The sequence below is a fragment of the Ornithorhynchus anatinus genome, chromosome 4, assembly GCF_004115215.2.
Source record: "Ornithorhynchus anatinus isolate Pmale09 chromosome 4, mOrnAna1.pri.v4, whole genome shotgun sequence".
NCBI classification, from domain to species: domain Eukaryota; kingdom Metazoa; phylum Chordata; class Mammalia; order Monotremata; family Ornithorhynchidae; genus Ornithorhynchus; species Ornithorhynchus anatinus.
The window spans coordinates 7,342,126-7,355,461 of NC_041731.1; the positions used below are offsets into that span (position 1 = coordinate 7,342,126).

General features: G+C 53.5%; 1 protein-coding gene across 1 annotated transcript in view; it reads right to left on the bottom strand.

Annotated features, from left to right (window-relative positions):
• The window catches only part of ZC3H3 (zinc finger CCCH-type containing 3), a 245,201-nt gene that overhangs the window by 58,069 nt on the left and 173,796 nt on the right, over positions 1 to 13,336 (bottom strand). Inside the window, exons 6-8 of the mRNA XM_029063878.1 lie at positions 6,433 to 6,520; positions 5,346 to 5,504; positions 3,095 to 3,164 (exon numbers count right to left, since the gene is read on the bottom strand). Coding sequence (XP_028919711.1) covers positions 3,095 to 3,164; positions 5,346 to 5,504; positions 6,433 to 6,520 — 317 coding nt within the window. The remainder of the gene's footprint in view (positions 1 to 3,094; positions 3,165 to 5,345; positions 5,505 to 6,432; positions 6,521 to 13,336) is intronic.

Genomic DNA, 13,336 nt, shown 5'->3' on the forward strand with positions numbered 1-13,336 from the left:
AAGCAGACTAAGCAGAAGGACCAGGGTTCGAATCCCGGCTCCCCTACTTGTCTGCTGCGTGACCTTGGACAAGTCACGTAACTTGTCTGTACCTCAGCTACCTTACTTGTAATGTGGAGATTCAGGCTGTGAGTCCCATGTGGGACAGGGACTGTGTCCAGCCTGATTAGCTCATACCAACCCCAGCATTTAGTGCGGTTTTTAATAATCACCATTAAAAAAAAAAAAGGCAGATGATCTTTTCCCCGGGAGACAGAGATTCTACAATTGCCTTCAAAATTCCATTTTACTGTCTCACAGTCCTGCTTATGAAACATTTGTCTTTATGTCTAACCTATGACTCTCTAACTGCAATTTGCTTCCTATTTCTTCTAACTGCGGAAAAAGCGGGCTGTGGAATTCACTAGACAAGCTCCCCACATAGAGTACTACAACAGGATAATAATTCGAAAAAAATCATTAAAATTAAAAAAAATTTTAATTTAAAAAAATTTTTAAATCCCACAAGGGGAGGGGGAGTCATCTTGGAGTAGCGTTTTGTTCCTCCTGAAAAAAGTCCAGGAACATCTAGCTTCAAGCTTAATCCCAGCTGGGAGACTAAGAAAGGGGCAAGATTCCTCAATAATATGAATTCAGGACAGTGGAACTAGGAACTGGGAACTGATGTCTGATGGACTTGTGAGCTCACTGTTGGGCAGGGATTGTCTCTATTTGTTGCTAAACTGTACTTTCCAAACGCTTAGTACAGTGCTCTGCACACAGTAAGCGCTCAATAAATACGAATGAGTAAATAAATACGATTGAATGAATGAATGATGGGGGCAGGGGCAGGATGGTTCCTTAAAATCTTTCCCTGCTCTCCTGCTTGGCCTGGTGAAATTTACTGAGGGCTGCTAGATGCTTTCATTTCTGCCAGACCCAGGGAAAAGCTCCAATTATAAGATTTCATCAGGGTTAGCCTCCTAGAGAGAGCAAGGGCTGAGGGAAGCCAAATTGTGCCAAACGGGTGCAGGACCGTTTAAGGTTTTTGTGAGCTAGTTGATTATTTGAAAACCTCTGGCAGACTGGTTAGGCAAGGGCAGACTTCTCTATGGCAAAGAGGGAGAAAGCCCAGTACAGATGGCTGAGGGAGGATATGGAAGCTGTGTATTATAACAATGGCATATAAATATAGTCGTCCTTCGTGTTAGAAGACGCAGCACCGATGGCAGACAATGGCACGGATTCTGGTCCCCTGCCCGCTTTTCCCTTATCTTTCCGGCTGGACTGCCTAGGAACGAGAGGATGATCGTTCCCTTCCGGCGTGACAGTTCTCTAGCCTCGGGCACGAGGGGAAAAAAAGCCCAACTCTTCCCCCCACCCCTATGCCAGAGCACTTACCAGCACCCACCCCCCCGCCCGGAACCTGTTAATGGGAGAATGTTCCCAGAGGTGACTCTGGTGGCAAGGACACCCTAACTAGGTCTATTTCAGGATCCTGTTCCATTTTGCACAGTGGTTCATTTCACTTTTCCAATAATGTCAGCTCCTAGAGGGCAGATCCTTCAGAGCTAAACTTTGTAAGGAGATGAGAAACTGACCCTTAGCCTCTATTTCCTCGTGATTCCGAATCCGGGGGATGGGAGAGGCTGGCTGGGAAAGGCTGCTGGGCTTAGCTCCAGCACAAGCAATCAGCTTCTACCCTTGGCCCTCTGTAGGCCAGAGGCAAGCAGTGAGAAGGGAAGACAAGGCAAATCTGGGAGAGGTTTTCCTACTGAGAGCTCAGAATGGTTCCACCTCAGCCCTGGATCACATGGAGCCATTCCCGGGAGGCTCAGCACACGCCCTGACTCTACTCCCCAGTGAACAAAACCCGGGCCAGAGGCTCAGAAGGCCCAAGGGGTCGAAACACAGCATCACCCACCGCTACAGGTTCTTCCGGTCATGTCTTTTCCCATTCCACCTGCTGGCAGGCAAGGGGACCGGGATGGACCAACCACACTCTGAAGACACCAGGTCTCCCCAACATCCAGGTGTGTTCCCTGCCTACAAGAAGCTTTCAGTTCAGAGCTACAATCACCTGCAGTGACCCACGAGACTGCTCAGTGGCCCAGAGACAGTGCAGAGGGGGGCAATGGGGGAAGACTGGAGGACACCACGATGGCCTGCAGGATGAATGAGCTAGGGCAAGAGCAGCTCGAACGATGCCTCTCAGCCTGAGACATTTCCCCTGCTCTGCTGTCTGCCTGGCCCAGCGTTTACCCCAGAGAGACAGGCTTTTTGAGGCTGCAGGGGCCACCGCTTCTGCCAACAATCTGTCCCTCTTACTTAGGAGGGGCAAGAGGGAAGAAGAGAAAACTGAAAATTCCTCTACAGATAATCTCCTCCTCTCCTCTGCCACTTCCCTTCTATTTCCCGGTTGTTGCGGCCGGGTGCTCCAGCTCAAATGTCAAGGGTCGGAAGGAGAGCTATTGGCCACCGGCCTGCTGACCCGGATTTCAGGCTGACAGTTCCTTCTCCCCTCTGGAAGGTCCTTCCCACTTCCAGACAGACCCTTACCTTGATGACGGATCTGTTGGAGATCGCTTAGGGGAAAAGCTGTCCACAGCTCTGGGCGATAAGGCCCCAAAGCCTAAAATGTGCTTGGGCCCATGCGTGGAGGATTAGGAAATTAAAATTCCTTCCACTGGGCCGTTTCAAATGTCTAGGCTGTTGTGAAGGCAGCGGGTAAAGAAAATTTCCGTCTCAGAGCAGCAGTTTAAGAGGCTGGTGATCTGAGTGTGCCTTAGCATGATTTCGGGAAAGGGCTAGCAGCCGTGCTCTGGCACGTTCAGGGGCGAGGGACACGCCCATTCCCCTGCAGGATCAGAAATACCAGCAGGCTATCGTCTCCACCGCCTACGTCCTGCCCTTGCCTGCTGAGGCAGCCTTGGTTATTAGAAACAGGGTCCTCTCAATGGGTCTCAGTCCCTGGACTTGCAGGATCTGAATGAACACCGCTCACTGGAGAAAACACTCACCTGGGCTCCCTGCCCAGAGACCTCCGCAAACTGCTGCTACTTTGAGCCGGCTCACTGATAAAGCCCACGTGGGCTCATTAGTAAACCGTACCTACCTTATCTTTGGAAACTTTGTGGGAAAATGGGCACGACCCGTCAGTCTTCTTGCATGTTCCCCGCAAAAACCTGCCAGAAAACGAAAAGAGTTGAAAGAGTTAATCTTGTTAACAATAATGATAGAAAAATTGTGGTTATTTGGGAAATACTATAGGACAAGCACTGTGCTAAATACTGGAGGGGAGACAAGATAATCAGATCAAACAGTCCCTACCCCACATGGAGCTCATCGTCTAAGGGAGAAGGAGAACAGTATTTTCCCCGCAGGTTTCCAGGTGAGAAAAATGAGGCCCAGAGAAGCGAAGTGACTTGCCCAAAGTCACTCGGCAGGCAGGATTAGAACCCGGGTCTCCTGACCTCCAGGCCTGTGCTCTTCCCACTAGGCCACGTGGCTTCTCGGGCTGGCTAGGAGGCTAGTGCGGGGAAGTTTCCCTGGAGACTGAGTTGGAGCGGGGATATAACATTATCCACAGGTCACCAAACATGCTGATTTTAAACAGAGGGAACTGCCCTGAACAAACCACTTCTTTCTTCAATTAGCCCGAGGGCACAATTCAAGTGAGAATCTTCAACTGCTCGGAAGGGTGGTTCCTCCCCAAATGGTCTTTTCCCACAACATCCCAGTTCCCCTTTCCTCCCCCTAAATCAGGAGAACAGCTGATGCTTCAAGAATAACTTTGGGGTGTCATTTGCTTAATGGCACTAAGAGTTGGTAGAGGTTTGGACTTATCAAACTGGTGCAGTAGAGCAGAGTCCATCTTTGGGGGTTAGTGCCCGGGGAGGCTGGGGTTGCGGGCTACGCTCAGCTCCGGAAACCCCTCCTCAGCCAGGCTCCTGGGCAAACCCAGCTCCTTTCGTGCCTCATCCAAGAGTCGATGGTATCTGTTAAGCACTTACTATGTGCCAGGGACTGTACTAAGTGTTGGGGTGGATACAAGCAAATCGACTTGGACACAGCCCATGTCCCACGCGGGAGTCACAGTTTCAATCCCCATTTTACACATGAGGTAACTGAGGCGCAGAGAAGTGAAGTGACTTGCCCGAGGTCACACAAGCAGACAAGCAGGAATAAGAACCCATGACCTTTCTGACTCCCAGCCCTGTTTTCTATCCACTATGATTCCAGGTTTTTAGTGTTGCCTGGATAGCGTGTATATTTGTGAGACCGGGCTGCAGGCAGATAAGCTTCGTCTTTTACAGCCACATATATTTATAGTAAAATAGTTTGGTTTTGTTTGTGGTTTTTTTTTTTTTAAATGAGTCAATCACCCGCAACATACCTCTTCGCAGCCTGCCTCCTTAGACTGTAAGCTTGCAGTGGGCAGGGAACGTATCTGTTTATTGTTATAGTGTACTCTCCCAAACGCTTGGTACAGTGCTTTGCACATAGTAAGTGCTCGATAAATACAGCTGAGTGAAAGGTGGGTGGGTGATGAGCAGGGGGCAGAGCCTATGGAGGAATAAGCCCATTCTGGGCCCGAGGAACAGACTACTGAGCTCAGCCCCATGGCAATGTGACTGTGGGGCGAGAACAGGCCTCACGACCACACATGCTTCTTCGAACCCTCATCCCGGGGAAAGAACACACGCAATAAATGTCACCATCTGAGGCCCCAGGGGTGCCCAAATGGCATTACGTGCTAGGAGACTCTACAGTTCAGAAGAGGTGCAGCCTCTGTAAAATACTGTAGAACACAGAAATTGTGGGGGCTTTTATATACACAAATCTTCTATCTAGTCCAGCATTTAGTACAGTCCCTGGCATGTGGTAAGCATTTAACGACTACTATTTTTAAAAAATTAAGCTCTCGTAAGTATGTGCCCATGAACTAACCTGGTTGAATTTTCGTCCTGCGGCCCAGACAAGGGCTGCTCTGCTGGGCTGTTTTGGGGTTGACGGGGCGCCCCAATAAGTGGCCAATTTCTGCCCGGCCTAGGAGGCCTAATTAGCTGATGCCTCAGGCCTAACTCGGCGGGCATTTGGCCGCCGAGCCCCTCGGCTTAAGGGGGAGGCCTCGAGGGAAGGTAGGCCAGCCGCTGCCTACAAACTAGAGTCCCCTTCTCGCCTCGGTGAAGCAGCGCAGAGAATCGAATGGAGACGCTCCCCTCCTAGACTGTCCGCTCATTTGGGGCAGGGAATGTGTCTGTTTATTGTTACATTGTACTCTTCCAAGCGTTTAGCACAGTACTCTGCCCACAGTAAGCGCTAAATAAATACAACTGACTGACCGACCGACCGGCGGCACTCACCTGGTACACACGGCCACCTTGTCGGGGTCGTGGATGTACGGGCAGCTGAGGCCGCGGTTGCATCTCCCAAATCGGTTGTAGTACATGCAGTAGTCCTTTTTCTTCTCTTTCCTCTGCCTGGCCTGGCGGATGATGGCCAGGCTGCGCTGGACGGCCCGGCTGGAGGGTGGCGGGGAGAAGATCATTAGCGTGGGGAAAGGACGAGTTTTCGGGGCGGCAATCCTCGTCTGAGCCCGGGAAAACTCCTCTTCCCACAAAGATACCACATTCACCAGGAAAGGTGCAGGCGGCAGTCGTGGCTGGCAATATCAAAGCCCACGAAGGATTGGGACGTTGCAGGGAATATAATGGTAACGAGTCAGTCCAACACGCTAGCGAGCAGAGTGCCGGAAACTGCACGGTCCTGATCCTGCCAAGCTGGATACCGTGACCTCACTTGCTGCGTCCCCTTGGGAGACACCCAACCTCCCTGGGCTTCTGATCTCTCAAATGGAAAGCGCAAAACCGGCTACCAGTGAGGACGGGACAAGGGGAAACACCACCAAGGTGGTCAGAGACTGAGTGCAGAGGGATGCTGCCAGACTCTGGGATATTCTGAGATTCTTGTGTGGCTGGAGCAAGATCCCAGTGTTCCCCAGGCCTCATCTGGGGCCAGAGTAGAGAGGGAGACTCCTGGCGTCAGTATTTTCCAGCTCAGAGGCAGGGATCATTGCTCCTTGGGCCTAGAGGAGCCACCCAGATAAAGGCCAGAGTTTGGGCCGGAGAAGGGAGAGAGTAGAGCTGGGGGAGAGTGGGAGAGGAAGGGGCAGTCCGAAGTGGAGGGGGCAAAGAAAAAGGAAAGGGCTTGTCATTTTTAGGCTTGGAAAGTGAATCATGGCATCGCTGTGGCGTGTCTAAAATGGAAACCCTGTCCCTGGGATTCATTTATAACCAGTGCGTTGCGGCAGCTTAGCAATCAGAAGCCGTGCCGAATAAATGGCCAGTGAAACAGCTGGGGAGGACGGAGGCTTCACCGCTAAGCACATAAATCACCGGCGGGCGGGGGCACAGGAGAGGGGGGTGGGCTGTGAGTTGCAGGAGGACGGACCTGGCGATGGAGCGGCTGGTGGCTGCTCGGCCCGAACAGCTGGGAGATTGGCCGGGGCTGCTGCTGCTGCTGGGGCTGTCCAGCTTTCCTGTGCAGAAAGAGAGAGCCAGACGGTCATGTTGAGGGTCCCCTTGAGACACAATCTCAAGCAGAGGGCAGAGGCCACTGGCACTTTCTCCTTCCAGGGTTCCAGGCGGCACCCACGTATCCACCCTCTCCCGTCCGGCCACCAGACCATCAGCCCGGCATCCCCGATTGCCTGTGGGAGGTGGAGCCCTGACCTCTGTCCTCGAGGTCCATACGCGAGGATGGACTCAGGCCCGGTCTAGGGCGGCCAACGAGCGGGCCCAGAATCCTCACCTGGAATCAGGAGCATTGGATTAGATGAAGAGTCCCCCTCTGGGCATGTGGAGTGTCGGGGTTTGCAGGATGTGGAATGTCCAGGAGACCCTACCCTCCCTCCCCGTCCAGCCTCGCTTCACCCTACCCCAGTTCTGGGGCTACCGCTCGCAGAGTGCACTGACATGCTGTGTGCATGGGATTTGCATGCTGCTCACTGAGGCCTGCAAATACCAATGGGCAGGCGTTGCCTCTGGAGGAGACCTCGGGGGGTTGGCAAGGAAAACCTGAATAATAATAATATAGGAATTGAGGTTTTTTTAGGCAGTTACCACGTGCCAAGCACCGTACTATGCCCTGAGATAGATATAAAGAGGATGGACACGGTTCCTGTCCCTCATCGGGTTCAGAGCCTAAAATGGGGTGAACACAAACTTAATCCCCACGTTACAGATGAAGAAACTGAGGCACAGAGAAGGTCACCCAGAAGGCATTTGGCAGAGTCAGGAATAGAACTCAGGTCCTCTGACTCTCAGGCCTGTACTCTTTTCTCAGCTTGAGAATTTGCCCATGGCCTTGTCCTGCCTTCAGGGAGCTACCAGTCCAGCAGTGACTCTCAGACATTTCCTCTCCATCTAGGCAGATGAGTCGGGCAGTACCAGGAGGGAAGGGAGCGCCGCTGGCTGTGCTCAGATTTGGGGGGAAGGGAAGAGGGGGTTCCCCAGACCAACCCCCATTATAGAATCAAGGCAAATTTCCACTGGGCTCCACTAAGACTGTCTTGTGACTGAAACTAGCCCCCCCAACTTCCGTTCCCTCGGGCCTGAGCCCATCACCCCTCGGCCTCAGAGAAGGGAAGATTTCTCCTCAGAGCTGGAGCTCCATCTTGGGCCAAGGTGGCCTGCTCTGGGCCCAGGACCTCCAGCCTAAGCGATCAGTTTTCCCGGCCACCTCCTTGTAACACGTTTGGTCCTCCTGGCCCCGGCCGGAAACCAGCCAACCTTTCCCTGAGGCGCTAGGGAAGAAGTCTGCCCTCCCAACGTCGCTCCCCCTCCTCCAATGAGCCGCACGCCTGCACACCGTGCAGCCGCACGCATGACTAAACTGTCCTTGGCGAGCCCGGGAAAAAGCAAGGAGATGGGGGGAGGAGGGGGGAGCAAGGAGGCCTGCATCTCGACGCTCCAGCTGGTCCGAGCACAGTCCAGTCACTCACCTGTCAGCCCCAGTGTGTTATCGAATGAGTGAGTGGGGTTTGATAGCGTGTCAGTGAGCGGTGCCTGCGCTCGAGCTGTCACTCGGCCTGGCGCCGACGGCCCGGCTCCATCTGTTCCGGGCGCGGGGAAAACCGCTGGCGCAGTCGCAATCCGCAGCGGATGTCACACGGATGTCTATCAGAGCCGCCCGCCGTCCCGGCCGCGGGGCGACAGTCAAGGCGGGCAGGTCCCGGGGCGCGTCTGGGAGGCGAGCACGGCGACGACCGGTCGACCGGCAGTCGACCGGCATCCTTCAGTTGCCCTCCCCGGGCCGGAACGTTGCCCGGGCCCTCGGCTCCCAGTGCCGAGTGCTCGGAGCCTTTTCCCTGATGCTTTCCGGCCCCGGTTCTTATACGCGTAGGCGGGTGGAGGGGGAAGGTGGGGAGATGGGAGGGGGGAGAAGAAGCAGGGGCTTTTTTGGATTTTTACAGAGATGGTCTCACTGTGGGAGTTTTGACGAGAACAGTAAGGCACCTTTACAAATGCTTTTCGGTGTTAAAAAATGCACATAAACTAGCTTGCCTTCAAGAGAGGTAATAAAACCCAGACATGTTCAGCGGAAAGGTGCTAAAAAGTTAAACTGAATCTGGAGTGAACCTAAAGAGCAGAAGGTATTTAGCATTTTGCAGAACTTTCACTTCTTGGAGAACTTACAAAAATCCCACAGTCCTCCGCTTCCTCGATGAGTACCGTGAATAAATCAACGCAAAGACAGCCATTCCGTGGTGATGGGGCTTTCTGAGGCTCTGTACTCTGAATCGAAACCGGCCCTGAGTAGGAGCTGTCTAATGACTTGGGCTTCATGGCAGACACCCAGCCCTCGGAGTCTGCGTGCAGTCTGCAGTAGAAACCCAGGACACACCTCCTTGAGAAGTAGCGTGGTCTAGTGGATAGAGCACAGGTCTGGGAGTTAGGGGACCCGGGTTCTAATTCCGGCTCTGCCACTTGTCCGCTGCATCATCTAGGGCAAGTCGCTTAACATCTCTGGAGACCTGATTATCTTGTATCTGCTCCAGGGCTTGGCACACTTAAATAACACAATTATTATTATTGTTATTATTATTATACCTTCTCCCACCCCTCGTATCCCTGACAGGGAGACGTCTCTGCCCAAGGCCTCAATCCAAGGACTCTCTCTCACTCCTCATCTGTCCTCCTACAATCACCGCCCGAATCCGACAGTAGGATGGAGTCAACTTGGTGGTCTCTGGTCTGAAAATGCCAGCTCCAAGGAGGACCAGGACAGAGGATTAAGTGGACCCCACTGAAAGATAAGACTAATGACCCACGTTCTTGGGAGATGGCAGGTGCCTTGGAGATTCCAGGTATAATAATGAGGCAACCAGATTTCTTACCTGCGAGGGGACCATCAGGAATATGGGAGGAATAGATAAAAAGGTTTCCGACGATATTTTGCCCTCTTCTGGCGGAGGTCATCAAGCTAATGGAATATTTATGCTCTTTTTCAGTCTGAGCATTTCCTAAGGCCGTGCCGGACACAAGCCTCCTGGTAGGAGGTAGCAGATTGACATCCTTCCCACAAAAATGCCTGGGGGCTTCCTGAGAATCAAACGCTACTCCAGAAATGGGAAAGGCCAGAAGCAGGCACTGCCCTCAACCGGCAACGTCGTGGGGCTGGCAGACCACCAAGTTGGCACCTGGCTACCAGAGGGAAAGCCGAAATGGGGCCAAAAGGGAGTGTGGACCTCCCAGATCCCAAAGGGACTGGGGGACCCACTAAGCAAGCATGCCCATGGGACTGGGGTGGGTGGTGTTGGTGGCATAAGAAGCCAAGGGGCTGTAGGCAGGGGAATTGAGATGGAGAGAGCACAGCCAGGGTGGCACTCTGTGAGGCTCCTTACTATTTCTGCCAGTCCTCCGTGGCTGGAAGAATACTGCTCTATGCCAAGGGAGGCCAAAGTGTCCTCCCTGTCCCTGGCATTAAACGGACAGACCCAGAAAGCTAAATTCGTGAGGAATCTCTCTTCTAGGCTAAGGCTTTTCCTGTCCCAGGACCACAACATACAACCCCTGGGCCTCAAGACCATCAGGAGACCTCGCCCGTGGAGTTGGCGGGCAGCCCTGCAAGTTAGTTGTTCCTTTGTTTGGATCAGGCCCGATCTTACACACAGCACCGAGAGTGACAACAGAGTGGCCCCTGGGAATTTGGGCCAACAAACTGCACAAGAGAAGGAGAGAAGAAGGGAGGAAAGAAAAGGAAACATGAGAAAGAGAAGCGCTGGCAGGAGGAGAATGTAAAAAGCAGTTCCAGAATAAGTGCGTGGCACTGAAAGCCGGTCCCGAGAAAGTCCAGGGGCTCCTCCACTCCTCTCCCCTGCCACTCCCCATTGTGAGCACAGGCACCGAGGGGCTGCGTTTGGCCCCGCCTTGGTCAGGCGGGGAAGTGCGCACGTAGATTTTAGAGGGAAAAGACAGGCTGACACGCCAGACAATGGGAGAAGCCATCTGACCAGGCCGCTGGGGTTTTCTGAAGGGGCTCAGTGGTCTACTCAGCAAAGCGCGCTGTCAGCCATCTGTCTGTCCAGATCACTACACCGGGGAGTTTCCAAACATCCCAGTTTTTGCAAAGGGCCTAACCAGAGGGTCTTGCCACCACTTTCCCCAACAGCCTGAGCTCTCCCTCCACCCCCCTCCTCGTCAACTATATAGGGATCTCTCAAAGGGGGCAGAGTTCTAGTAAGCTGCCGGTTTCTTACTCATCCCCGAAGGGATGCGATGGGAAGAAAAGGGCAAAATGTCATTGGAAACCTTTTTACCTATTCCTCCTATATTTCTGATGGTCCCCTAGCAGGTAAGAAATCTGGTTGCCTCATTATTACACCTGGAATCTCCAGGGCACCTGCCATCTCCAAAGAACCTGGGTCATTAGTCTTATCCGCCTCTCCTGACAAGGGGCCTTCTCCCTTAGGGAGTGGGTGGGGCAGAGCAGGGTGACAGAACACCAACTTTCTCCTTTTGAAATCTCTGAAATGCCCAGGGCAGAGAGAGCCTCTGCCCTTGAGGCGGTAGGAGCCCAACGGGCTCTTGGAAACGGGCAGCCCCGAAGCCTGAGCAGCGGGTTAATGAGGGCCTACCAGCTGGTGATAGGGATGGAGTTGGGGTCACCCCTTCCATAACACCCCCATTCTTGTTCCACAATAAGGGTCAGATAACGGTAGCCATGAGGGAGAGAGGCCTGTCCCTGGCCTTCTCTGGGGACAGCCCCACCGGCCAGCTGCCCCAACAGGAGCTGGGATGTCCTCTGAGATTTTCTTCCCCATGCTACAAAATAAGATGGGGATCAGTGGGGGCAGGGGAGGGCTACAGGGCAATACACAAGGCCACTAAGTTCTGCTGACAGAACTAGCAGGCTAACCCCAGCACTCCTCTCCTTCTGCCACTTCCCGTCAAGACTCCCACAGTCCATTCCTGCAGGGGAAGGCGGCGGTGTCCAGGGCAGGGACTTTGAGCAGATCTCTTCCCACAGCTCTTCGTCCCACACTCTTAGCACCTCTGTCCTCCGAGCAGAAGAGGACGCGGGCTCGGCCTCCAAAGCAGAATGGTCCCGGCTTTCGCCTTGGTCTCACTTGGCCTGTTGACCGGGGCCGAAAGGGAGGACCCAGACGATTGCCACTATTCCCGGGACCCAGATGCCTAGAAAGGGTTCAGAACCGTTCCCGCCCTGCAGCCTGGCGGCGGACTCGTGCTTTCCGTCTTGCTTACGGGGCCCCGTGTTCGTCTTCGCGGGGCTTTGAATTATTCAGCCGGGCTGAAGCGTATCATCTGTAAGAAAATCCGCGGCGCGTAGAAAGCTGTGTTGCTCTTAATGCATCATCTGGATTTGACGCCACGACTCCCGCGCTGGCAGCTCTCGGTGTTATCAAGTGAGAGTGCTGAAAAGTGATTGTTGTACCTAACCCAGCTGTGAGACTGTGTGTGTGTCTCTCCGGAGGGAACAGGGGCTGTCATGTTCATTAAATGCATGATTACAGTGATGATTAATAGTGGGGTCTCAGCCTAACGACTTTTCTTTCCATCCTCTGAAGGCAGCCAGACCCCGTTCGCACAATAGCCCTCCGGCTGACTTCATCGGACAGAGCTCTACGCTTTCCCGGAGGGCAGGAGGCTTCCCGTTTCAGCCATCCCGTTGATGACTTTACAGATGGCAACCTACCGTCCCCGTTCCCCACCCCCCACAACTGGATCTAAGCTAAGGCAAACATTCACTAAACTCAGTGACCTCTGCCCTAAAGGTCACCCTCCCCGGACTAAAGCTCAGGGCTCACCCCAGGTGGCCAGAATCTCCTGTAGATCAAATGGCAGGCATCAGCCTGAGGAGGTCACACGGGCAGGAAGCAGGCTTGGTCTTAAACGGCAGTAGAACCCAGGGAAGGACGGAAGAGGGAATGGAAATCCCGCAGATAGGCAACTCCCTGGGCTTGGGAAAAGGGCACTGAGGACTGCCTTCCCTGAAGGCAGAGAGCGAGACTGCGGCGATCCCCCGAAGGTCACCTAGCTTAATGACGCTTGGGTTCATCAGGAGGTGATGTGATTCTGAGGAGCTGGCTCAGCCGCTGATTGCCTAGACCAGACTGGTTCTCTTTCTTGGCTTCTCTGAGCTGCAGTTGCCCCATCTCATGGATTTCTTCCTGGGAGCTCCCTACCACCTACGAAAACCCAGCAGGTGGATGGTGGTGGAAGAGAAGCAGCGTGGTCTACAGGGAAGAGCGCAGGCCTGGGAGTGAGGGGACCTGGGTTCTAATCCCAGGCTCTGCATGTACCTGCTGTGTGACCTTGGGCAAATCACTAAACTTCTCTGGTCCCCAGCTCCCTCATCTGCCAAACGGAAATGTTAAACTGGGAGTCCCATGTGGGACCTGATGATCTTGAATCTACCCCAGAGCTTAGTTCGGTGCTTGGCACCTAGTAAGCGCTTAACAATGCCACAGTTATTATTATTACTAGCAGTACGCATTGCAAGAAACACCGGATTTACCCGAATGTCATCCCCTCGTTACCTGCTCCGTTTGGCTGACGTGGCATTTGGGAGGCACAGGGACAAGGGACAAGGAGAGGTATCATCACTCTCTTCGCAGCCTGGCTTTGCTCGAGAGAGGGGCAGGAAGAAAGTGAAAGGAAAATGAACCAAGCGGAAATGGGACGCTGAGATGGGGGCAAGGCCCTCCCAGCCCATCTCCCTGGGATCCATAGGACCCTGGAGGAGAGAAAATAAATGGTCTGCCAGTTTGGGGAATCAAACTCCCCACATTCCAGCAGCACAGGGAAAATAAAGGAAACCAGAAGCCTTGCCC